Source organism: Lithobates pipiens, unplaced genomic scaffold (genome assembly GCF_037356315.1).
Source record: "Lithobates pipiens isolate NorthernLeopardFrog02 unplaced genomic scaffold, aLitPip1_a1.2 Scaffold_8, whole genome shotgun sequence".
Classification (NCBI taxonomy): Eukaryota; Metazoa; Chordata; class Amphibia; order Anura; family Ranidae; genus Lithobates; species Lithobates pipiens.
Window position 1 is genome coordinate 643403105 of NW_027507903.1, and position 26133 is coordinate 643429237.

Sequence of the window (26133 nt, forward strand, 5' to 3'; positions counted from 1 at the left end):
TTAATAAGGGGTTAAACAGAGGGACGTTTGTTCATCCCTTTGATCTGCAGATGAAGAAACCGAAAGATTCAAAAAGAAACAATGTTTCTTTTTATTTTAGTGTTTCAGCTGAGCAATGTTGTTAATAAACATTGCCGGCTGCTTACTTTTTTTTTTACAGCTACAAATACCAGACTTCTTCAACACTTCAGCTGCCAACAGGGGAGACAGCTCAAAGAACCGAGCCTGAAAGTATCGGTTTCAGGTATCGGTGCATTTGCACGAGTACCGATACGAGTACCGATACTTGTGCAGATACTCGGTATCGGCACCAATACTAGTATCAGTGCAACCCTAGATGTGAGCTTGTTGGAGGAAAGTCCGGCCGTGTGTATGCTTCATCGAACATTTGCTGTTGGACTTTCCACCGACAAATGTTCGATAGCAGGTTCTCAAATTTTAAGCCAACAAAACGTTGTTGTCGGAATTTCTGATCGTGTGTACACAAGTTGACGACGCGCAAAAGTTCACGCACGCTCGGAATCAAGCAGAAGGAGCCGCACTGGCTATTGAACTTCCTTTTTCTCGGCTCATTGTACGTCTTGTGCGTCACCACGTTCCCACCTTCGGAATTGTTGGCCAACATTTGTGTGACCGTGTGTATGCAAGACAAGTTGGAGCCAACATCCTTCGAACAAAAATCCACGGTTTTGTTGGCGGAAAGTCTGATCGTGTGTACGGGTCATTAGTCTCTAGACTGCAACTTATTGCCTCCTGTACCACCCCCTCCCCCCCCTTCTGACGTATACGTCCTTCGGTTAATAGGAAAAGAAAATGCTGCTTCAGGGAAGTGATGGAGCCAGGTAGGTTGGGGAATGCACTCCTCCCCAGGGGTGCTAGACTCGGCTCGCCGACTGTGCAATTTGGATAAAAGGAATGGATGGCTGCACAGCGAGGTAGTGATGAATCTCTTTATTGTAAAATCCGTAACAGGACAGGCAAACAGGTATAGGTTGATGCGTTTCACACAGCGACGCTGTGCTTATTCATAAATAAGCACAGCGTTGCTGTGTGAAACGCGTGGCGTTATTCATGTTACGGATTTTACAATATAAGGATTCATCACTACCTCGTTGTGCAGCCATACATTCCTTTTACCCTGCTTCCGTTAACCATTATAGTTATTATTATCATACAGGATTTATATAGCGCCAACAGTCTACGCAATGCTTTACAACATCAGGGTAGACAGTACAAATACAGTAGGAATCAGAGAACCCTGCTCTGTAGAGCTTACAATCTAAGCAGAGGATATGCCAACCTGTCACATTGCCACTCATTAACTCACCTCTTGTTGCACCGTCACTGGTTAAACCTGTGTTGTCTAGTCCCCTTGACACCGGAGCTCACAATCTAATCTGATCCTTTTTCTTCTCTGCAGTTTGTCCCCCGGGAACTTTTAAACCCGTCACCGGAGAGACGATGTGCCAGCCCTGTCCGGCACACAGTCAGTCAACGACCGCCGGTGCCACCACGTGCAACTGCAAGCCGGGGTATTTTCGCTCCCCTGGGGACCCCGTCAATGCCCCCTGCACCAGTAAGTAGCTAAATGGTCATAATCCCAATACTGCTACTAGAGCTGCTTTAATGATTGTTGTTTTTTATTACTATAATAGATAATAAAAGGTAAGACGTATTATGATATTGTTTTAATACTGTTTCTCTGCTCTTAGCTCCGCCCTCGGCTCCTCGGAGTATCGTACCGCATGTGAACGGCTCTTCCGTAGATCTGGACTGGAGCGAGCCCCTTGACGCTGGCGGCCGGTCAGACTTGTATTATGAGGTGCAGTGCTCAGAGTGCCCTAGCGGGGTCACCTGCATCCCGTGCACCCGCCTCTCCTTCTTCCCCCGCCCACAGAAGTTGACGGAACGCAGGATCCGTGTGTCTGGGCTCCGCCCCCGAGTTACCTACACCTTCAGGGTCTTGGCTTTGAACGGCGTATCGGATCGCAGCGGTTTGGCAGCCTCAGGGGAGGAGCTCAACGTCACCACCGACCGCGACCGTGAGTCACATGTTACACTGTGAGTTGTACAGTTTGGGAGGCACTGCAACAGATTTTGACCCTTCTTCTGCTGTCTTTCAGTACCCCTCCCTGTGAACGGGATCCAGCAGATTGAAGTGTCTGACTCCTCTCTGACTCTACGGTGGACCCCTCCGCTCCCTCCGCAGTCACCGAATAGGGGGAACATCCTGGATTACGAAGTCAAGTACTTTGAGAAGGTGCAGTATGCTATAATTCTGTCCTTTTGGTTTGAATGCTTTTTAATATGGGGGGGGGGGGGGGGGCGCTTATTAAACCACCAATGGGGAGGACTTTTTGCTTTCTTTTTTTGAGCAAAACTGCTGGAAACCTTAAATGACCTTGTAACCTAATGTTAAAAGGGCCTGTCTTTTCTCATAAAGCTATATCTCTTCTCAAGAGGTCCTATCTTTTCTTAGGAAGGCCTGCTTTTTCTCAAGAAGACTTATCTCTTCTTAGGAGGACCTGTCTTTTCTTAGGAGACGTTTTCATTTCTTCGTAGAACCTGACATTTCTCGGACAGACCTGTCTTTTGTTAGGAGGACCTGGGTTTTCTTATGCCGCATACACACGAGAGGACTTATGTCCGGCAGACTTCCAAAGGAGTTCCGCCGGAGTTCCGCCGGAGTTCCGACGGAGTTCTGGCGGACTTTTCGACCGAACGGACTTGGACACACACCATCACACCAAACTCCGACGGAGTCGAACGTGATGACGTACGACTGGATTCGAATAAGGAAGTTCATAGCCAGTAGCCAATAGCTGCCCTAGCGTCGGTTTTAGTCCGTCGGAGTAGCATACACACGAGCGGATTTTTCGAAGGGGACCGGGTCCGGCGGAGTTCCGTCGGGAAAATTTGAAGCATGCTTCATTTCTAAAGTCCGTCAGACTTTTGCGAAGCTAAAGTCCGTTGCAGCCCACACACGATCGAATAGTCTGACGGACTCAGTCCGTCGGACTTTGGATGTTGAAAAGTCCGCTCGTGTGTACGGGGCATTAGGAAGACCTATCTCTTTTTAGAAGGACCTGTATTTTCTCAGGAAGACCTATCTCTTTTTAGAAGGACCTGTATTTTCTCAGGAAGACCTGTCTCTTTTTCGAAAAGGACCTGTCTTTCCATAGGTGAACCTATCTTTTCTCAGTTGAACTTGTCTCTCCTTAAGAGGACCCCTTTTTTCTCTTCAGCCCATCAGGTTATTAGAAGTACAGAAAGCTTGGCTGTTACTAGATAACCAACACACACCCAAAAATGCTGAACTTTTATTCTTTTAGATACTTAGGTTTCTTCATATCACTCCTACCACCACTAATACCCAACTAAAATGCTCCCTCTATCTCTATATCTTCAGTCTTCTAGGTTTTCTTCACATACACTATAATACGTCATAATTCAAGGAACAACCTCCACCATCCCCATCTTTGGTGCTCACCAACTCCGATGACCTAGAATGTGTTTTCTGTAAACACCTTATAGATCTATGGCCCCAATACTTCACACCTTCACTCATCTCCTACATTTTCTCCAACTTCCTCTTTGGCTATGTACACATTTAACCATTGGTGACCTAATTGTGCCCAATTTAACCTCTCAATGAACAAGAAAACATCATAATTCAAGGAACAACCCCCACTATCCTGATCTTTGGTACTCACCAACTTCAATGACCAAGAATGTGGCTTCTGTACATACCAGATGGATTCATGGCCCTGCTGCTTCCTACATTCACTAATCTCTTACACAACCTTCTCTTTGGGCAATTACACTTCGTATGTAACTTTTGATGACCTTATTTAGCCCCGTTTAAACAATCTCCTCCTGGTACTGACATCAGAAGGATCTGTCCTGAGATGACCTATCTTTTTTTAGGATGGCCTGTCTTTCCTTAGGATGACCCATCTTTTCTTAGAATAACCTGTCTCTCCTCTCTCTCCTTAGGATGACCTGTCTATCCTCTCTCTCCTTAGGATGACCTGTCTTTTAGAATGACCTGTCTCTCCTATCTCCTTAGGATGACCTGTCTTCCCTTAGAATGACCTGTCTCTCCTCTCTCTCCTTAGGATGACCTGTCTTTTCTTAGAAGGACCTGTCTCTCCTCTCTCTCCTTAGGTTGACCTGTCTTCCCTCAGAATGACCTGTCTCTCCTCTCTCTCCTTAGGATGACCTGTCTCTCCTCTCTCTCCTTAGGATGACCTGTCTCTCCTCTCTCTCCTTAGGATGACCTGTCTTTTAGAATGACCTGTCTCTCCTCTCTCCTTAGGATGACCTGTCTCTCCTCTCTACTTAGGATGACCTGTCTCTCCTCTCTCTCCTTAGGATGACCTGTCTCTCCTCTCTCTCCTTAGGATGACCTGTCTTTTAGAATGACCTGTCTCTCCTCTCTCCTTAGGATGACCTGTCTTTCTTAGAAGGACCCGTCTCTCCTCTCTCTCCTTAGGATGACCTGTCTTTCTTAGAAGGACCTGTCTCTCCTCTCTCTCCTTAGGATGACCTGTCTTTTAGAATGACCTGTCTCTCCTCTCTCTCCTTAGGATGACCTGTCTCTCCTCTCTCTCCTTAGGATGACCTGTCTTTTAGATTGACCTGTCTCTCCTCTCTCCTTAGGATGACCTATCTTTCCTTAGAATGACCCGTCTCTCCTCTTTCCTTAGAATGACCCGTCTCTCCTCTTTCCTTAGAATGACCCGTCTCTCCTCTTTCCTTAGAATGACCTGTCTCTCCTCTCTCTCCTTAGGATGACCTGTCTCTCCTCTCTCTCCTTAGGATGACCTGTCTTTTAGATTGACCTGTCTCTCCTCTCTCCTTAGGATGACCTATCTTTCCTTAGAATGACCCGTCTCTCCTCTTTCCTTAGAATGACCCGTCTCTCCTCTTTCCTTAGAATGACCTGTCTCTCCTCTCTCTCCTTAGGATGACCTGTCTTTCCTTAGAATAACCTGTCTCTCCTCTCTCCTTTAGGATGACCCGTCTTTCCTTAGAATGACCCGTCTCTCCTCTTTCCTTAGAATAACCTGTCTCTCCTCTCTCTCCTTAGGATGACCCGTCTTTTAGAATGACCTGTCTCTCCTCTCTCCTTTAGGATGACCCGTCTTTCCTTAGAATGACCTGTTTCTCCTCTCTCCTTAGGATGACCTGTCTTTAGAATGACCTGTCTCTCCTTTTCTCCTTTAGGATGACCCTTCTTTCCTTAGATTGACCTGTCTCTCCTCTCTCTCCTTAGGATGACCTGTCTTTCTTATAATGACCTGTCTTCCCTTAGGACGTGCATTTGGTGGCAATAATAATCCCCTTCTCTCTTCCTCAGGATCAGGAAAAGCCCCTCACCATGTTTCTGAAGACCCCTGGCAGCGAGGCACGCCTGGTGGGACTCCGCACAGGGACGCTATATGTGGTACAAGTGCGGGCGAGGACAGAAGCCGGGTACGGGGCGTTTAGCGGAGATGCCCTCTTTCGGACACTTTCACAGGGTGAGTGCAGAGGAAGGGGCAACGTACACCCAGATAGCACCACGGCGATATACATATATCTGTCTAGCTATGATATTCATGTGCTCTATACTTAAATGTATCAGCTTTGTAACATTATGGCTGACACATTATATCTTTTTTCAGACCCAGCGAAAGCTCAGCCTCAGGTGGAACTGATTGCTGGGACGGCTGGTGTGGGGGCAATCCTGGTGATTGTGGTTATCATCATTGCGGTGGTGTGTGTAAGGTAAGGGTCCCCGAAATGCAGCCCTTTCTTCCATCACATTGTCACCTAAGTGTGAGGAATTTGGGGTGCAGACTTCAAAGGTGAAGCCACCTCACCCACTTTCTGATAAGCTCATGCAGATGCAACTCATTTTCCATTGCCACAAACAATTCTTATTTTTTTTCTATCTCTCTTTGCACACAGGAAACATGGAACCCACAAAGAGCCGGAGTACTCTGACAAACCGGGCCAGTATCTCATTGGGCACAGTAAGTTGGAAGAAACAACTAATCTAATGAACATTTTACCTACGTATTCCCCATTCCTTCAGTGTCCTCATCTAGTTGGCTTGGAAAGACTTTTTTAAACCCAAAATTGAAAAAAATGACATACTTAAACAGCTTATGTTTTCCTTTAAAGATACAGATGAGAGGCAAACTGTACAAAGTCTTTCAGTCCAACTAAATATATGGCTCAATGGGTCTTGTGTATACCTCTTGGGTGGTAGTCATCCCATGTGGGGTTTTTTTTGCAGGCTTATTTACTGATTTATCTGTTTCAGGCACAAAGTTGTACATTGACCCCTTCACCTACGAAGACCCCAACGAGGCCGTGAGGGAATTTGCCAAGGAGATTGATGCTTCATACGTGAAAATTGAGGAGGTCATCGGAGCTGGTGAGGACCAAAGATTGGTGATGGTGGATTTTTTTGGAGGGGGAATAAACTGGGCACAATTATAGTAGGTCATCAAAGGTTAAATAAGAAGTATAAATGACCAAAGAGAAGGTTGTGTAGGAGATAGGTGGCAGGACCATGAATCTATATGTTGTATACAGTAGACACATTCTAGGCCATCGGAGCTGGTGAGTACCAAAGGTGGGGATGGTAGAGGTTGTTCCATTGATTATGATGGATGTTGTTTGTTGATAGATTAAATTGAGCAAAGTTAGGTCATCATAGGTTAAGTGAGAAGTGTAAATTACCAAAGAGAAAGTTGTGGTGGAGAATAGGGGATGGGTGAACATGTGAAGGAGCAGGACCATGAATCTATTAGATGTACAGAAGACACATTCTAGGCCATCTGGACTGGTGAGGACCAAAGACTGGGGATGATGGAGGTTGTTTGCTTGAGTTATGGTGGATGTTTTTTGGTGGAGGATTAAACTGGGCACAATTAAGTCATTAAAGGTTAACTAGGAAGTGTAATTGACCAAAGAGAAGGTTGTCTAGGAGATGTAAACATAAGAAGGAGCAGGGCCATGAATCTATATGTGGTGTACAGAAGAAACATTCTAGGTCGTCGGAGTTGGTGAGTGCCAAAGGTGGGGATGGTAGAGGTTGTTCCTTTTGATTATGGTGGAGGATGGATGATGTTTTTTGATAGATTAAATCAAGCAGAATTAGGTCATTATAGATTAAGTGGGAAGTGTAAATAACCAAAGAGAATTTTGTGGTGGGGAATATGCAGGAATTGAGTGAACATGTGAAGTAGCTGGGCCATGAATCTATTAGCTGTACAGAAGACACATTCTAGGTCATTAGAGCTGTTGAGTACCAAAGATTGGGTATGGTGGAGATTGTTTAAACTGGGCTCAATAATGTCATCAATGGTCAAATAAGAAGTGTAATTGCTTAAACAGAAGGTTAAGAGATTAGTGAATGTAGGAAGGAACAGGGCCATGAATCCATATGCTGTGTACAGAAGCCACATTCTTGGTCATTGAAGTTGGTGAGTACCAAAGATCAGGATAGTGGGTTTTTTCCTTGAATTATGATGTTTTCTTGTTGAAAGGTCAAATTGGGCACAATTAGGTCACCAATGGTTAAATAGGAAGTGTATATAGCCAAAGGGGAGGTTGGAGAATATGTAGGAGATGGGTAAAGGTGTGAAGTATTGGGGCCAAAGATCTATATGGTCTTTCCAGGTCATCGGAGTTGGTGAGCACCAGAGCTGGGGATGGTGGAGGTTGTTTCTTAAATTGTGACGTATTATAGTGTATGTGAAGAAAACCTAGAAGATTAGTTAAGATGTAGAGAGATAGAGGGAGCATTTTAGTTAGGTTTCTTCATATTACTCCTACTGGGTGGTAGTCATACCTAAGTATCTAAAAGAATAAAAGTTCAGCATTTTTGGGTGGGTGTTGGTTATCTGGCAACAGCCAAATTTTCTGTTCTTCCAATAACCTTTCCTTTCTGGCAGGTGAGTTTGGGGAAGTGTGTCGAGGCCGCCTGAAAGTTCCCGGGAAAAAGGAAAACTATGTGGCTATCAAAACGCTAAAGGGCGGTTACACAGAACGCCAGCGGCGGGAGTTTCTGAGCGAAGCCAGCATTATGGGGCAGTTTCACCATCCTAATATCATTCACCTTGAGGGGGTCATAACCAACAACTGCCCTGTCATGATTATCACTGAGTACATGGAGAACGGTGCCCTGGACTCCTTCCTTAGGGTATGTAAACTTCCACGGCCAGAGCTGCTGAATATACTTTGAATTTGTGTTTTGGCAAGGCTTTTTTTTGTTAAAAAAGTATTCTAGAGAGAAACATGAATTTATATGATACAATTAGAAGGGTAATAGAGGATATCTGTGACTGACAAGTGGAAGACAGATGCTATATACTGTACAATGGTGCAATAGTGGAAGGGATGATGGAGGAAGGGATTATGGTAGGTGGTTGGTGATGGATAATAGTATGGTGGGTGGTTGATATTGGAAGCAGTGATGGATAATGTTATGATGGAGGGAGGAGTGATAGTAGGTGGTTGATGTTGAAAGTGTTGATGGACAATAGTATGATGGAGGGAGAGGTGATGTTGGAAGTGGTGATGGATAATGATATGATGGAGGAGGGGTGATGAAGGAAAAAGTGATGTTGGAAGTGCTCATGGATAATGGTATGATGGAGGGAGGAGTGAGGGTGGGTGGTCAATGTTGGAAATGGTGATGGATAATGGTATGAGGGAGGGATGGGTGATGGTAGGTGGTTGATGTTGGAATTGGTGATGGATAATGATATGATGGAGGGAGGGGTGATGGTAGGTGGTTGATGTTGGAAATGGTGATGGATAATGATATGATGGAGGGAGGGGTGATGGTAGGTGGTTGATGTTGGAAATGGTGATGGATAATGATATGATGGAGGGAGGGGTGATGGTAGGTGGTTGATGTTGAAAGTGTTGATGGACAATAGTATGATGGAGGGAGGGGTGATGTTGGAAGTGGTGATGGATAATGATATGATGGAGGAGGGGTGATGAAGGAAAAAGTGATGTTGGAAGTGCTCATGGATAATGGTATGATGGAGGGAGGAGTGAGGGTGGGTGGTCAATGTTGGAAATGGTGATGGATAATGGTATGAGGGAGGGATGGGTGATGGTAGGTGGTTGATGTTGGAAATGGTGATGGATAATGATATGATGGAGGGAGGGGTGATGGTAGGTGGTTGATGTTGGAAGTGGTGATGGATAATGATATGATGGAGGGAGGGGTGATGGTAGGTGGTTGATGTTGGAAGTGGTGATGGATAATGATATGATGGAGGGAGGGGTGATGGTAGGTGGTTGATGTTGGAAGTGGTGATGGATAATGATATGATGGAGGGAGGGGTGATGGTAGGTGGTTGATGTTGGAAGTGGTGATGGATAATGATATGATGGAGGGAGGGGTGATGGTAGGTGGTTGATGTTGGAAGTGGTGATGGACAATGATATGATGGAGGGAGGGGTGATGGTAGGTGGTTGATGTTGGAAGTGGTGATGGATAATGATATGATGGAGGGAGGGGTGATGGTAGGTGGTTGATGTTGGAAGTGGTGATGGATAATGATATGATGGAGGGAGGGGTGATGGTAGGTGGTTGATGTTGGAAGTGGTGATGGATAATGATATGATGGAGGGAGGGGAGATGGTAGGTGGTTGATGTTGGAAGTGGTGATGGACAATGATATGATGGAGGGAGGGGAGATGGTCGGTAGTCAATGTTGGAAGTGGTGATGGTAAAAGGAGTGATGAAGAAAGATGTGATGAGAATGTGGTGATGTTAAAAGAGGTGCTGGTAAATGTGGTGATGCTGAATGGAATGATATAGTATGTGGTGTTGGTGGGGAAATGTGATGGAGAAATGTGTGATGGAGGAAGGGGTGGTGGATAATTGTTTGATGATAGTGAAAGGGGTCCTGGAGACCAGGGTGATGTGATGAAGGAAGGTGTGTTGGAATTATGGTGAAAAGGGTGATGGACGAAGGTGTGATGGTGAAAGAGATGATGAGGAGGAAGGGGTGCTAGAGAATGGAGTAATGGTGGAAGGTGTCATGGATCATTGTTGGTGAAGACCCAGTTTATAGCTCATTGAATATTAAATCTACTGCTGCTCTTGCTGGTGAATGAAATGAGTCAAGTTGGATGTTCTACACCAATATTTGCCGCTACAGTTCCTATATTGTATTTTGGGGGAAACTGATATTGTATGTTTACATTTTGTGTTCATTGTCTTGTCCCTGACAGGCGAATGATGGACAGTTCACGCCTATCCAATTGGTAGGGATGTTGCGTGGGATCGCTTCTGGCATGCGTTACCTAGCAGAGATGAATTATGTCCACCGGGACCTGGCAGCTCGGAACATTCTGGTGAACAGCAACCTGGTGTGCAAAGTGTCTGATTTCGGCTTGTCCAGGTTCCTGCAGGAAGGATCCACCGACCCAACATATACGTCCTGTCTGGTAGGTAGTAGCATTGGAGGGGTTTGGGGAATTACAACCAAAATGAGGGGACCGCCATTAGAATACAATGTAGAATATCGCTTCCATCCAAGACCCTTGTTTTGGTGGATACTGGAGAGTTAACTCCTCTGACAATCTCTTCTGTCTCTCTGTGAATATACTGGGAAGGTCCCTGCAGTTAGATCCTGGTTCTGTACACCTACTGTGCCCATTATGAGGGGTTCCCACCATCCTTCTGCTGAGTTCCCAGGTCTGTAGACCTGCTGTGTCCATTATAAGGGGTTCACACCATCCATGCGCTGAGTTTCCAGGTCTGTACACCTGCTGTGCCTATTATAAGGGGTTCCCACCATCCCTTTGCTGAGTTCCTGGTTCTGTACACCTGCTGTGCCCAATATAAGGGGTTTACACCATCCCTGTGCTGAGTTCCCGGGTCTGTACACCTGCTGTGCCCATTATAAGGGGTTCACACCATCCCTGTGCTGAGTTCCTGGGTTTGTACACCTGCTGTGCCCATTATAAGGGGTTTACACCATCCCTGTGCTGAGTTCCCGGGTCTGTACACCTGCTGTGCCCATTATAAGGGGTTCTCACCATCCCTGTGCTGAGTTCCCGGGTCTGTACACCTGCTGTGCCCATTATGAGGGGTTCCCACCATCCCTGTGCGGAGTTCCCGAGTCTGTACACCTGATGTACCCATGATCTGGGGTTCACACCATCCCTATTTGATTTTTTATTTATTTTATATTCTGAAGAATGTGAAAGGAATACACACAAAAGGTGGGATTTTCACCCAAAACTTCCTGGTGGACAGGAATAGAACCAGGAACTACAGCAAGGGCACCTTGCCTTTTAGAGTCCTCAAGATTAAGATATAATAGAAAGTCCACGAGTGACTCGGCACACAAAACACCACCCATAGCTGAAATTAAATGGCGCAGATAGTTTGCATTACCATATTTTTTTTTTGTCAGGGACAGCAAAGGGACCCGAGCCTGGCAGGGGTCTGCTTGTGGATGGGGTCCTGTCAGTTAGACTGTATGGGGCCCCATTATCTCTAGAAGGAAATGAGTACAAAGCCCAGAAGGGTCATTAAGCCATCTGCATCTGTCTCTTCATAGGGTGGCAAAATACCGATTCGCTGGACAGCGCCAGAAGCCATCGCCTTCCGCAAGTTTACCTCCGCCAGCGACGTCTGGGGCTACGGCATCGTCATGTGGGAAGTCATGTCCTTCGGAGAGCGGCCATACTGGGACATGTCCAACCAAGACGTGAGTTCCCCTCAACTGCTCGTGTTCTCCTCGTAAAAAGGTCACCACCTATAGGGTCCTATATATAATTCATGTGTCTCTGTCTCTCTAGGTGATCAACGCCATAGAGCAGGACTACCGGCTCCCCGCCCCACCCGACTGCCCCTCCGCGCTGCACCAACTCATGCTGGACTGCTGGCAACGGGACAGGGCCTCCCGCCCCCGCTTCGCGGAAATCGTCAGCGCCCTCGACAAGCTCATCCGCAACCCCGCCAGTCTGAAGATCACCGCCAGGGAACAGCCGGGGTAAGTGGGTGCCCGGAGGACAAGGGGGTCATGTCAAGGGTTTAACTATGAAAGACGAGAGAACCCGTCATCCATACATGACAGAGACGGCCTTGTTCTTGACGTGGGCCACCATAAAAAAACGAGCCCTACTTATCCCAATCACTGGTTTCTTGTGAATTGATAGGCTGTGTCCTTTGAAATATTATTGCAGGCATTGTTATGTATGTGTGATGGGTTCCCGTTAAAGTTGAAGGACTTGTCCTGTTGTGTATGACAAGAATAAGGACAAAACTTGTTTTTTTTAGACCCCAAAAAAATGGTGGCGGGGGATGGGTGCAGGCCATGAATAGATATTAGGTAAACATCAGGTGCTTTGTGATGCCTGAGAAAATAATGGTAGGCTCAGAAAATGAGAGTCACAGTCAACAAGACAGCTGCAAGGAAGTGAAGACAGAGCAAAAATAAAGATGTTCCTGCTAACAAATTTAATTCGGCATTTTACATATTTTTTTTAAATAATATAATTAATATATCATTATTAAATTATTATTACATATTGAATTTTAGGATTATAATATAACTATAAAAAATATACCATAGTTATAATAGTTATCAAAAGGAACAAAACATTTTAGCAAAAGGAACAATTCTTTTAGAAAATTATTTTTATATAATTAAATGAATATCATATAATTGTATTAAATTATTATTAAATATTGAATTATAGGATTATAATAGGGAACAATTCTTTTAGCAAATTATTATTTTTATATTTAATATTTTTTTTATTTTACAACATAAAAACAATAGAGGCGGACTGCAATTACAGATGTGTAAAGTGGACATAACAGAACCAATCATATATATATATATATATAATATAATATAATATAATATAATAAATATTGAATTATAGGATTATAATATAACTATAATAATATAATAATAATTGTCAAAAGGAACAATTATTTTTATATAATAAAATAAAATAGAATTTTATTACATTATTATAAAATATTGAATTATAGGATTATAATATAATTATATTATATTAGTTATCAAAAGGAACAAATCTTTTAGCAAATTATTATTTTATATTTTATATATAATATATATATATATATTTTTTAAAGGGTGTTTATTTTGACTTTGCAACATAAACACAATAGAGACGGACTGCAATTACAGATGTGTAAAGTGCACATAACAGAACCAATCACGTTGAATATATATATATATATATATATATATATATATAATATTATAATTAATAAATATTGAATTATAGGATTATAATATAACTATAATAATATAATTATAATCGTTGTTAAAAGGAACAATTATTTTTATATAATGAAATTAATATAATATCATTTTATTACATTATTATAAAATATTGAATTATAAGATCATCATATAATTATAATATATTAGTTATCAAAAGGAACAATTCTTTTAGCAAATTATTATTATTATATTTTATATATAATATATATATATTTTTTAAAGGCTGTTTATTTTTACTTTAAAACATAAACACAATAGAGACGGACCGCAATTACAGATGTGTAAACAGAACCAATCACATAGATTATATATATATATATATATATATAATATAATTAATATAATATTATTCAATTATCATTAAATGTTGAATTATATAAAATTCTAATATAATATAATTCTAATAATATAATTATATAGTTATCAATAGTAACAATTATTGTAGCAAATTATTATTTTTATTATAAATATTATAAATGAAATTATTGAATAGCTTATATTATAATTATATTATATTTTATAGTAATATTCAATAACATTTTATACATTTTTATATTTTCAATACAATATATTTTGCAAGGACTTCCTTTCCTGGAGTCACAACAGGAAGGGGAATGAAATCTCCCCTCACAGGTGTCCCCGTTGGAAGTTTTCCCCTCTATTTCTGTTTGGTGTTTGGATTTCACTTTCTGTGCCGGTGACACCAGGACAGATAGAGAGGGTGAATCTCTTCAGCGGGGACACAGACAGCAGCAAAAACATGGCAAGGGGTCTAACTCGTCTCAGCTACACCCAAAACTTTGAATCTTTTCAGAATGTTTTTATCTGTTGCAATAGATAAGTAGATAATAAAAATCACAGAATAATAATAAGTAGTCTTTCCCTATGAGGCTCTGCTGGGTCTTGCTGGAGTGCAGCATTGGGGGAGGGGGGGTTATGCGAAGCGGGGGAAGTGAGACTGATTGCGGGAGCATTGCTCTCCAGGGCTGAGGTCGGAGTTCAGAGGTTAGAATGCGGCAGAGAGGAAGCCGCCGTGGAAAGGACGGGGCGTAGCGGGGAGAGATAATGGGATTATTGTGCGCTCGGCTTCCTAATTAACAGACTCGGGCCCGGGCAGATCTATCCTGTACATGAAGGACGGAGGAGGAGGAGGAGGAGGACGGTGCAGGAAGTTTGCCGCATCGGCTGCTCAGGAGGTTAAACATTGAAAATGTGAAAGTCTTCATCAAATACGTCTCATGTAACAAAGACACCCAACAAAGTATATCGCTGGGGGCGTCCATTGTTTTTGGTCAGAATTTATCATCCCTTTGGTTAAAAACTTGGGGGACGAGTCTTCTCCTCTCTGTAATCTCAGTACAAGATCCGCATTCTCGTCTTCTAAAACCATAACTTACCTGGTGATCCTGCCAGAAACCAAAGCAAATAACCCCTTCCTGTTTTATTACTGACCACGCCTGGCATGGAAGCAGGTCCGTTCCTAGTATGGTCAGTTGGTGTTTCTTCCTCTGATTTGGGAATTATGGGAATCCGATCTGACATGCGTCATGTAGGTAGTCCCACCTAAAGTCCGTGAACACGCTTTCCTAGGTCCATAGACATTAGCTGCCATGCTTCCTCCAGTTTCAGTGACAGCAGCTTCTGCACATCCCAGTCTACAGCTCCAGAATGCAAGGTCCTCTATGATGTTAGCTTTCAAGCCCATAGTTGGGTGACAGTGGCTCCTGCATGTCCCACCTAAAGACCGTGAACACGGTTTCCTAGGTCCATGGACATTAACTGCCATGCTTCCTCTAGTTTCAGTGACAGCGCCTTCTGCACATCCCAGCCTACAGCTCCAGAATGCAAGGTCCTCTATGATGTTAGCTTCCAAGCCCATAGTTGGGTGACAGTGGCTCCTGCATGTCCCACCTTAAAGTCCGTGAACACAGTTTCCTAGGTCCATGGACATTAGCTGCCATGCTTCCTCCAGTTTCAGTGACAGCGGCTTCTGCACATCCCAGCCTACAGGTCAAGAATGCAAGGTCCTCTATGATGTTAGCTTCCAAGACCATAGTTGGGTGACAGTGGCTCCTGCATGTCCCACCTTAAAGTCTATGAACACAGTTTCCTAGGTCCATTGACATTAGCTGCCATGCTTCCTAAAGTTTCAGTGACAGCAGCTTCTGCAAGGTCCTCTAGGGCTTTTTCTGTTGGCTGCAATGCCCGTGGTTGTGTGCCAGTGGCTCCTGCACATCCCTGCCTTCACCCTAAGAATGCAAGGTCCTCTAGGGTTGTTGATGTTAGCTGCCAAGCCAATAGCTGAGTGCTAGTGGCCCCCGCATGTCCCCACCTACAGTCCGTGAACACAGAGTTTTCCAAGTCCATTGACATTAGCTGCCGTGCCCACCTCTAGTTTCAGTGACAGCGGCTCCTGAACTTCCCAGCCTACAGCCTGAGAATGCAAGGTCCTCTAGGGCTGTTATTGTTGGCTGCTAAGCCCATTGTTGAGTAACAGTGGCTCCTGCACATCCCCACCTATATCCCCATCTACACTCTAAGAATGCATGGTCCTCTAGGGCCATTGAGGGCTGCCATGCTTCTTCCAGTTTCAGTAACAGTGGCTCCTGCATGTCCCAGCCTACAGGTGAAGAATGCAAGGTCCTCTAGAGCTGTTGCCAAGCCAATGGTTGAGTGTCAGTGGCTGCTGCATGTCCCTGTCTACAGCCCAATTACACAAAATGTTATATCTCTATTTATATCAGCTGTCATGCCTTCAACATTTTTTAGGACCATTGATGTCAGCTGCCATGCCCCCTCCAGTTTCAGTGACAGCGGCTCCTGCACCTCCCAGCCTACAGCCTGAGAATACAAGGTCCTCTAGGGCTGTTGGTGATAGCCTCAAAGCCCATGGTTGAGTGATAGTGGCTCCTGCACATCCCCACCTATATCCCCGTCTACACTCTAAGAATGCAAAGTCCTCTAGGGCCATTGAGGGCTGCCATGCTTCTTCCAGTTTCAGTAACAGTGGCTCCTGCATGTCCCAGCCAACAGGTCAAGAATGCAAGGTCCTCTAGGGCTGTTGAGAAGTCAGTGGTTGAGTGCCAGTGGCTCCTGCATGTCCCTGTCTACTGTCCAATAGCACAATGTTTTCTAGGTTCATTGACATCAGCTGTCATGCCCCCAACGTCCTTTAGGGCCATTGATGTCAGCTGCCATGCTTCCTCCAGTTTCACTGACAGTGGCTCCTGCATGTCCCAGCCTACATCTCAAGAACACATAGTCTTCTAGGGATGTTGCTAGCTGCCAGGCCCATGGTTGAGTGCCTGTGGCTCCTGAATGTCCCATCCTACACCCTATGAATGCAAGGTCCTCTAGGGCTGTTGATGATAGCTGCCAAGCCCATGGTTTTGGTGACAGTGGCTCCTGCATTTCACCATCTACAACCCAAGAACACAAGATCTCTTAGGTCCATTGACATCTGATGTCATGCCCCCAAGGTCCTCTAGGGCCATTGACATCAGCTGCCATGCCTCCTCTAGAGCTGTTGTCAAGCCAATGGTTGAGTGCCAGTGGCTGCTGCATGTCCCTGTATACAGTCCAATTACACAAAGTTTTCTATCTCTATTTACATCAGCTGTCATGCCCCCAACATCTTCTAGGGCCATTGGCATAAGCTGCCATGCCCCCTCCAGTTTCCGTGACAGTGGCTCCTGCATATCCCAGCCGACAGCCTGGGAATTCATGGTCCTCTAGGGCTGTTGATGTTAGCTGCCATGCCCATGGTTGAGGGACGGTGGCTCCTGCAGGTCCCCGCCTACACTCCGGGAACACAAAGTATCCTAGGCCCATTGACATCAGCTGTCATTCCCCCAATGTCCTCTAGGACCATTGACGTCAGCTGCGATGTACCCTCTAGTTTCAGTGATAGTGGCTCCTGCACATCTCAGCTTACAGCTCAAAAATACAAGGCCCTCTAGGGCTGTTGCCAAGCCAATGGTTGACTGCCAGTGGCTCCTGCTTGTCCCTGTCTACAGTCCAATAACACAATGTTTTTTAGGTTCATTGACATCAGCTGTCATGCTCCCAACATCCTTTAGGGCCATTGATGTCAGCTGCCATGCTTCCTCCAGTTTCACCGACAGTGGCTCCTGCATGTCCCAGCCTACATCTCAAGAACACATAGTCTTCTAGGGATGTTGCTAGCTGCCAAGCCCATGGTTGAGTGCCAGTGGCTCCTGAATGTCCCATCCTACACCCTATGAATGCAAGGTCCTCTAGGGTTGTTGGTGATAGCTGCCAAGCCCATGGTTTTGGTGACAGTGGCTCCTGCATTTCACCATCTACAACCCAAGAACACCATCAGCTGTCCTCTAGGGCCATTGAATTTAGCTGTTATGCCCATCTCGAGTTTCAGTGACAGTGACCCCTGAACGTCCCAGCCTACAGCCTGGGAATGCATGATCTTCTGGGTCTATTGACATCAGCTGCCATGCCCCCAAGGTACTCTAGGACCAATGACGTCAGCTGCCATGCCCCCTCACATTTCAGTGACAGCGACTCCTGCACAACCCTTCGTAAGGCCTGAAAATGCATGGTCCTCTAGGGCTGTTGATGTTAGCTACCATGGTTGGGTGACAAGGACACGTCTCCACCTACAGTATGGGAACAAAGAGTCTCCTAGGATCTGCGACATCCCCTTCAATCTCCAACCCCAGCCTTCTTCTTCGGGAGACAAATGACCAGGTGGTCCCGTGACCACCACTAAAAATATTTTGCTATTTTTATTGGAAACCAACCAGTTTTTTTTTTTTCCCGCTCACTGAATTGCACTGTGACAGCTGCAGCCTGTTGGTCCCAGCCGTCAATGTGCTTCTCTAGTCGGCAGGGTTTGTTTATGAACACCCCTCATGGGATCATCATTCTGGGCTTCCAGTCACACTGATTTGGTTCCAGATCATTAAATGTGGACCAGCAGCCATCGGTGACTCCATGCAGTCATAGAACTAGCAGCTGCACGATCCTAGTTCTTAGGTAGACCCTAAATTCATGATATCTCCGCATGGAGAACCATTAGTCTACCAATTTCCAGCATCTAGATGTTCATTACTGTTATATATTTTATACATATGAGACGTATTTGATGGGCTTAACCCTTCAGCCACCAAAGTATCCAGTGCTGCCTGTATCCTCTTTACATCTATTTTCACAAACTCACAAATTTTTGGCCATTGGCAGTACGATTTTGATTGGTGTGTCCAGTTAACTTCACCAACTGATTTGTAACACAAAAGCTGACTATTCTGAATTTAATAAATTGGTGGTATAAAATTGACCCTCCCACTGCACCCTTTTGTAAAAAATGTCCAATCAAAATCTTACTTAAAATAAGGCCATGACTGGGGTGCATCCGGTCAGTTGAGCAGAGACATTGTCCTTGGACTTTGGCGGGGGGGTCAGTTGTGTTTCTGCAGCATTTCTGACCACCATGGATCTTCTCTCCCCTCCCCCCCCCTTGCCCCTGGCAGGTCGTCGCAGCAGCCCCTCCTGGACCAGCGCACACCCCACTACTCCTCCTTTGCCACGGTGGGCGAGTGGTTGCACGCCATCAAGATGGGTCGTTACGAAGAGGGTTTCAGGAGCGCCGGATTTACCACCTTCAGCCGAGTGCGGCAGATCACCACAGAGTATGTCATCCAAGCAAGGAAATGTTTTATCAGTGTCTGAATAACAAACTGTGTCTGTTACCCCAATAACCTCAAGTCAGATTCTGAAGCTGCAGACTGGGTCATCAAGCCAACCTGCTTCTAATCAATCCTCATCTGCAGTCACTTGTTTGGATGCACATCAAACCTAAAATTGGCCACCCACAAACCTGCCTAAGCGCCCCCCATAGGCCCACCCCTACACTCACAGAATGTAATCCTAAAAGGCCCTGAGAGCCAACCACTGGAACTGTAAAGGCGGAGTGCCCATGCGAACTGCAGTCTACAATGGGCACCTTACGTTACTCTCCTATAAGGTGAACATGCCCTTGTAGGCAACAGTTCCCATAAACGCTCAGTCTTTACCAATTCAGTGGGCTGGTTTTTGAGCATTCCCTAAGAGTGACTTCTCCAACGGGGTATTGAAGTGCCAAGTGCATCGGGGACCCTGTGACAAGGTCACGGGTTGTAAAATATCGACTTTCTTCCCAAATTAGAGGGTACAGAAGGTGTGTCTTTGATATGTTCATAATGTCTAACTATACTTCAAGAAATATGCAGTGACAAGGCAGTAGAGGAGGTGTGTGTGTGTGTGTATGGGGGGGGTTATAGTTATTCAAACAAGACAAAGGGGGCAGTAGAGATAGCTTGATAGGCAGGCTGGGGTCGATTAGGGACAGAGAAATCGTTATTTGGGCTAATAAATTGAATGCATATTGAGTGATCCTCTTCCTCTTTCCCTTTCAGGGATCTCCTTCGAATGGGCATCACCCTTGCTGGCCATCAGAAGAAAATTCTATCTAGTCTACAACAGATCATTCCACCGGAGAAGCTTCCGCCAATTTCTGCACCGTGTTACTAATGGTTTTCAAAAGACTGTTTGACTGCAAACCAGTGCCTTCAGGAACTGTTGGACAGGTTCCCAGTGCCTTCAAAGGCCAACTGGAAAGTTTCCCAGTGCCTTCAAAGGCCAGCTGAACAGTTTCCCAGTGCCTATAAAGGACAGTTGGACTGTTACCCAGTGCCCTCCAAGGACAGTTGGACTGTTACCCAGTGCCTCCAAAGACAGTTCTCCAGTGCCTTTAAAGGACTATTTGAGTGTTACCCGTTGCCTCCATAAGGCAGTTGGACCATCACCCATTTCTTTCAGAGGACCATTCCAGACAGTTGCCCAGTGCCTTCACAGGATGGACAGACTGTAGCGTGCCTCCAAAGGCTTTTGGATTACAAATTTGCTCTACACTTGACAATGAAACTGCAACCCAGTGCCTTCAGCCGTTATACTGCAAGCTCATGCCAAGGACTACCCAAGAGACTGCAATGGAAGTTGGCATCCTCTCTATTTCTTGAACCACAAGGGGCCATTAAAGACAACAAATGGTCATTGAACTGTATACCCTACCAGTTAATATAACCCTTCCGACTGCAGAGTCAGGCCATCCTCTGAAACCCTGACCCTTAACCATTTCGTTGCCACCTTTGGCCTACAAGGAGCAGTTAGTGAGTTACCATTGGCCTGGTCAACCAAATGATTGACCATCGTTGGCCTACAGAGACCACTGGACTGTTACCATTGGCCTGGTCAACCAAATGATTGACCATCGTTGGCCTACAGAGACCACTGGACTGTTACCATTGGCCTGGTCAACCAAATGATTGACCATCGTTGGCCTACAGAGACCACTGGACTGTTACCATGGGCCTGGTCAACCAAATGATTGACCATCTTTGGCCTACAGGGACCACTGGACTGTTACCATTGGCCTGCAGCTGACCAGATGATTGATAATCTTTGGCTTACAGAGGCTGCTGGACTGTTACCGTTGGCCTACAGCTTACCAAAGTCTTTGGTCTTGGACCACGAGTCCGGACGTCAGGAGGAAGCCCTGATAATGACTTCTGATGCCCAGTGGTGTCCTCCATGATGTCACCGATGCAATATTAAGTGTGTGGCCGTAATGTATAAGGCCTTATACACGGTGAACAGGGAACAGAATTATCGTACGTGCGTTTCTGTTGTGTACGCCGACCAACGTAACTGCCTCTCCGCCCTGAGTGTGTCTGGAACGTACACGTGTTTTCTATATATCGCACTGTGAAGACCGCGGTTACTTACGATTGTACAGTACGTGTATATATTTATATATATATGCATTTGTGAAGATTTCATTCTGTTCCTTACTTTTTATATTAAATTATTTGATAATAAAAGTGATAAAAAATACTCAGTTCTTTCCAGGGAAACTCTTCACATGTCATGCAGGACGTTATCACTTAATATTTTGCAGAGCCATGGACGTGAGGTTGTCTGGTTTTGGGGCTCTTAAAGGCCATGACCACCCACCAGTGCTTGAAGATTGACACCAGAATTCCCTGTTTACTCAAACTACTCAAGAGAGAGAGAGAAGTTCATCATGGCTTTGTGGGAGGGGCAGAGACACAAAGTACTGCAGTGAAATCTCACCATTGTGGGAGGGGCAGAGACACAAACTACTGCAGGGAAATCTCACCATTGTGGGAGGAGCAGAGACACAAACTACTGCAGAAAATCTCCCAACTGTGGGAGGGGCAGAGACACAAACTACTGCATGGAAATCTCACCATTGTGGGAGGGGCAGAGACACAAACTACCGCAGGGAAATCTCACAATTGTGGGAGGGGCAGAGACACAAACTACCGCAGGGAAATCTCCCCATTGTGGGAGGGGCAGAGACACAAACTACTGCAGAGAAATCTCACCATTGTGGGAGGGGCAGAGACACAAACTACTGCAGGGAAATCTCACCATTGTGGGAGGAGCAGAGACACAAACTACTGCAGAAAATCTCCCAACTGTGGGAGGGGCAGAGACACAAACTACTGCAGAGAAATCTCACCATTGTGGGAGGGGCAGAGACACAACTACTGCAGGGAAATCTCACCATTGTGGGAGGAGCAGAGACACAAACTACTGCAGAAAATCTCCCAACTGTGGGAGGGGCAGAGACACAAACTACTGCATGGAAATCTCACCATTGTGGGAGGGGCAGAGACACAAACTACCGCAGGGAAATCTCACAATTGTGGGAGGGGCAGAGACACAAACTACCGCAGGGAAATCTCCCCATTGTGGGAGGGGCAGAGACACAAACTACTGCAGAGAAATCTCACCATTGTGGGAGGGGCAGAGACACAAACTACTGCAGGGAAATCTCACCATTGTGGGAGGAGCAGAGACACAAACTACTGCAGAAAATCTCCCAACTGTGGGAGGGGCAGAGACACAAACTACTGCAGAGAAATCTCACCATTGTGGGAGGGGCAGAGACACAACTACTGCAGGGAAATCTCACCATTGTGGGAGGGGCAGAGACACAAACTACTGCAGGGAAATCTCACCACTGTGGGAGGGGCAGAGACACAAACTACTGCAGGGAAATCTCACAATTGTGGGAGGGGCAGAGACACAAACTACTGCAGGGAAATCTCACCATTGTGGGAGGAGCAGAGACACAAACTACTGCAGAAAATCTCCCAACTGTGGGAGGGGCAGAGACACAAACTACTTCAGGGAAATCTCACCATTGTGGGAGGGGCAGAGACACAAACGACTGCAGGGAAATCTCACCATTGTGGGAGGGGCAGAGACACAAACTACTGCAGGGAAATCTCACCATTGTGGGAGGGGCAGAGACACAAACCACTGCAGAGAAATCTCACCATTGTGGGAAGGGCAGAGACACAAACTACTGCAGAGAAATCTCACCATTGTGGGAGGGGCAGAGACACAAACGAATTCAGGGAAATCTCACCATTGTGTTTGGCTGGCATTGGATAGCACAGTGAGTGGAGCTGGGAAACCCAGGAGAGTAAAACCACATGTCTAGACAAATGGTGTTTCCAGACTATCAGTAATAAGAAGACAGAGTAGTGGGTGAACTGGAGAGGTTCAACACAAGGAAAGTGAAACAAAAAGGCCGCCATTGCTGATCTTCTGAAAATGTTAGTTGTTTGGCCATCATGGTGATCCTCCTACTTCAATACTTAGAGGTCTATTTATAATCATAAAAAGTGTTCAAAAATGAATTGCGCCGATGCGTTAGCAATTGCACAGCTGTTGCACCTGTTTCCTATGAATGGTGGCTCCACCTAGTGGCCATAATGCAGCATTTTCCTGAAATACCTCAATCAAGAAAATATCACATTATGACCACTAGATGGCACTGGCAATCACAGAAATTAGACAACACAGGAATGCGAATGCTGAGCCTAATTTTTCTTTGTAAATGGGCCCCTTAGAGTTACTGACCCCAAACCAGTATACACTTCCGTTGTCTGGTCTTCCTTGTACCTGGTAAGTGACTCCATGAGATTAGCACTCACTTCCTGTCCCCGTGACATTCATATATTTAGAGGGTGTGGTTGTCACAGAGACAGCAGGAAGCAAAAAATAAAAATAAAAAAAAACATTTTCTGGTGGAACTATCGAGTTCCGGTCATCAAGTTCAACCAACACTCCCCGACTGATAAAATAATGGATTCCTGCGCCTCACATCCACCTTTTCTTGAATTATCATTAATCAAACTGAGCAGTTTGGTAAGGCTGCCCAGGGCTGGGACAAGGGGGGTGGGCAGAAGAGACAGGTGCCCTGGGCGCAGCATGTATTATAGGGATGAGGGGCTCCGCAAGTCCCTTCTATTATAAGGCTGACGGGAGTAGTGACAGCCGAATCACTACTTCTGTCAGCCCAGTGCTGGAAACGGCAAGGAGAAGAGGAGAGAGCAGGGAGGAGGTGCGGGCTGTGCGCTCTCTCTCTCGTTCTCTCTCTCTCTCCCGTTCCTCATAAGCTTGTACATAATTAAGGGGGGTGGGAGGTACAATTTGGCATCTTTGCCCTGGGCAGTGGATGGTATTGTCTCGGCACTGAGACTGCCCAAGTGTATCAAAAGCCTCCTGGGGAGGTAAGGGGAGGTCCAGAGCAAAGCCCAACTATTTTGGCATTCGTGAGAGCGCCACATACTGGCCGAAGGTTCCAACATAATAATCTATTCAGCAGAATTAAAAAAACTAATTTCAGAGGCTGCAACCATTTTTTCCATATCAGGGCTGAAAAAATAAAAAAAATCTAAATAAAAAATGAGATAATTTGCAACAAAATAATAAATAAAATAAAAAACTATTCCAAATATATAATTTTTTTATCATACAAATCAATATAACTATTTTCATAGAAAATACCTTAGAGCAAGAAAAACACAACGTTACTACATACAATAGAATGCTTAAAATAAACAATAAAAAAAAAAAAAAAGGGAAAAAAAAAGCTATGTAAAATTTTATGTCTTTTTCTTTTTTTTTTCCATTTTATTTGATCAATTATTTTTGTGCAATCAATTAGGTATTGGAAATCGGTGGACATTTTTTTTTTTTTAATCAGAATAAAGTTTATTAACAATTTTTAACCGTACAATAAACAATGCACATTCCGAAGTTCCATTTACAATTACATTTATACAATACTTTCACAGAATACAGACTTTTTTTTTTTTTATAGTTTTATTTTTTCTAATTTTTTTTTTTATTTTTTGCATTTTATGCCCAAGTATATATATATATATATATATATATATATATACATCTCAAATTTTTTAATAAAAATAATTTGGTAATTTTTTTCTTACAAAATATTAGGCATGACCGCTATAAAGAGGTATAAGAAAAAATATATATATATCTTTTTGGGACAATTGTGGAACATTTTCCAATTGCTATTGATGATCAGTAAGAGCCCATTAACACCAACATCATGGTAATGTATGCGAAATTCCGCACTTTACAGTAACACACACGTTACGGTGCTGTGGTGTCATATATAACAACGTATCAAATAATTAAAAAAAAAATTAAAAATGTCATCTCGTGTAACAATTTAAAAAAAATACTGCAAAAAAAAAAAAATTCAAATAACTATATGTGGGGGGGGGGGGGGGGGGGGTGAAAATGTTGTAATAATACCATACAAAAAAGTAAAACACACACAACTATAGAACGGAATGAAATAAAATAAAATTTCATATCCGCTGTTTTTCATTTTTATCAGATATTTTCTTTGTGGTTGTAATCAATCAGTCAGGTATTAGGATTTGTTGGCTGAATTTGAACGTTTTAAAAATATTATTTATTTTTTGTTTTTTAGGGTTTTTATTTATTTTTGTTTATTTTATATATTTTTTTTACTTTAAATGTTATATTTATTTTTTTATTTTTAGTCTAATTCATCATAAATTATTATTATTATTTTTTTTTTTTAAATCTAAAAGTGAATTTTGAGGAAATTCAAAATTGATACATAAATAAAGTTAACCCATTGCAGAGAAGTGAATGCTTTGTATTGTTCTGTTGTTATTGGAATTTGATGACCAGCGACATATTGTCTACATTTTCTTCTGTCCTAGGCGGTGGGGGTGGTGGGGGTGGTGTGGGCGGCCCCCTCTGTTGTCCAGCTCTGCTCAGGAAATGGTTTAATCTCAGCACAATGCTGAGTGTGATGAGGGGGTCATTATGTACAGATAAAGGCCGGGTGTGGCCCCCCCCCCGTATTGTACACACATTTCTCTGTATGTGTGCCTGAGGAACCATTGTCTTCCCTCTTCAATCAATGGCTGTCCACCCTTGGCCCTCCCGACCCCATTATCTGCTGACTCTTCCTCTGGCCGCCCACCAGTCACTGTCCAGCCTGGATTCATGGGGCCTGATGGATAGACGGAGCTGGATAATCATTGACTGATGGCGGAGCTGACTCTCCAAACTGTCACCCTGCTCATCAGTGCCGCCCCAGGGTCACTGGTCACACAGGGGTCCAAAAGGTGAAGAGAAGAAAATTCATAAATGAAGAGCTGTGGGATCTCAGGAGCTTCCATGGAAGATCTCCACTCTATGCATCTCCTCATGGTGGGCACAGAAGGTGTACAGACCCGGGAACTCAGCACAGGGATGGTGGGAACCCCTCATAATGGGCACAGAAGGTCTACAGACCCAGGAACTCAGCACAGGGATGGTGGGGACCTCTAATAATGGGCACAGCAGGTCTACAGACCCAGGAACTCAGCACAGGGTTGATGGGAACCTCTCATAATGGGCACAGCAGGTGGACAGTCCTGGGAACTCAGCACAG

At 44.5% G+C, this 26133-nt stretch overlaps 1 protein-coding gene across 2 annotated transcripts in view; it reads left to right on the top strand.

The window, feature by feature from the left end:
- EPHB4 (EPH receptor B4) overlaps window positions 1-21203 on the top strand; it is a 78804-nt gene extending 57601 nt beyond the window's left edge. Inside the window, exons 4-16 of one of the 2 annotated variants that reach the window (XM_077470952.1) lie at window positions 1421-1576; window positions 1713-2042; window positions 2124-2260; window positions 5363-5525; window positions 5670-5772; window positions 5956-6020; window positions 6314-6427; window positions 7953-8200; window positions 10255-10470; window positions 11592-11741; window positions 11833-12026; window positions 18803-18961; window positions 19727-21203. In XM_077470952.1, the coding sequence (XP_077327078.1) occupies window positions 1421-1576; window positions 1713-2042; window positions 2124-2260; window positions 5363-5525; window positions 5670-5772; window positions 5956-6020; window positions 6314-6427; window positions 7953-8200; window positions 10255-10470; window positions 11592-11741; window positions 11833-12026; window positions 18803-18961; window positions 19727-19841 (2150 nt within the window). In that variant the 3' untranslated portion in view covers window positions 19842-21203. The remainder of the gene's footprint in view (window positions 1-1420; window positions 1577-1712; window positions 2043-2123; window positions 2261-5362; window positions 5526-5669; window positions 5773-5955; window positions 6021-6313; window positions 6428-7952; window positions 8201-10254; window positions 10471-11591; window positions 11742-11832; window positions 12027-18802; window positions 18962-19726) is intronic. The other variant, XM_077470953.1, reaches the window with a different exon arrangement.
- Window positions 21204-26133: the final 4930 nt, after the last annotated feature.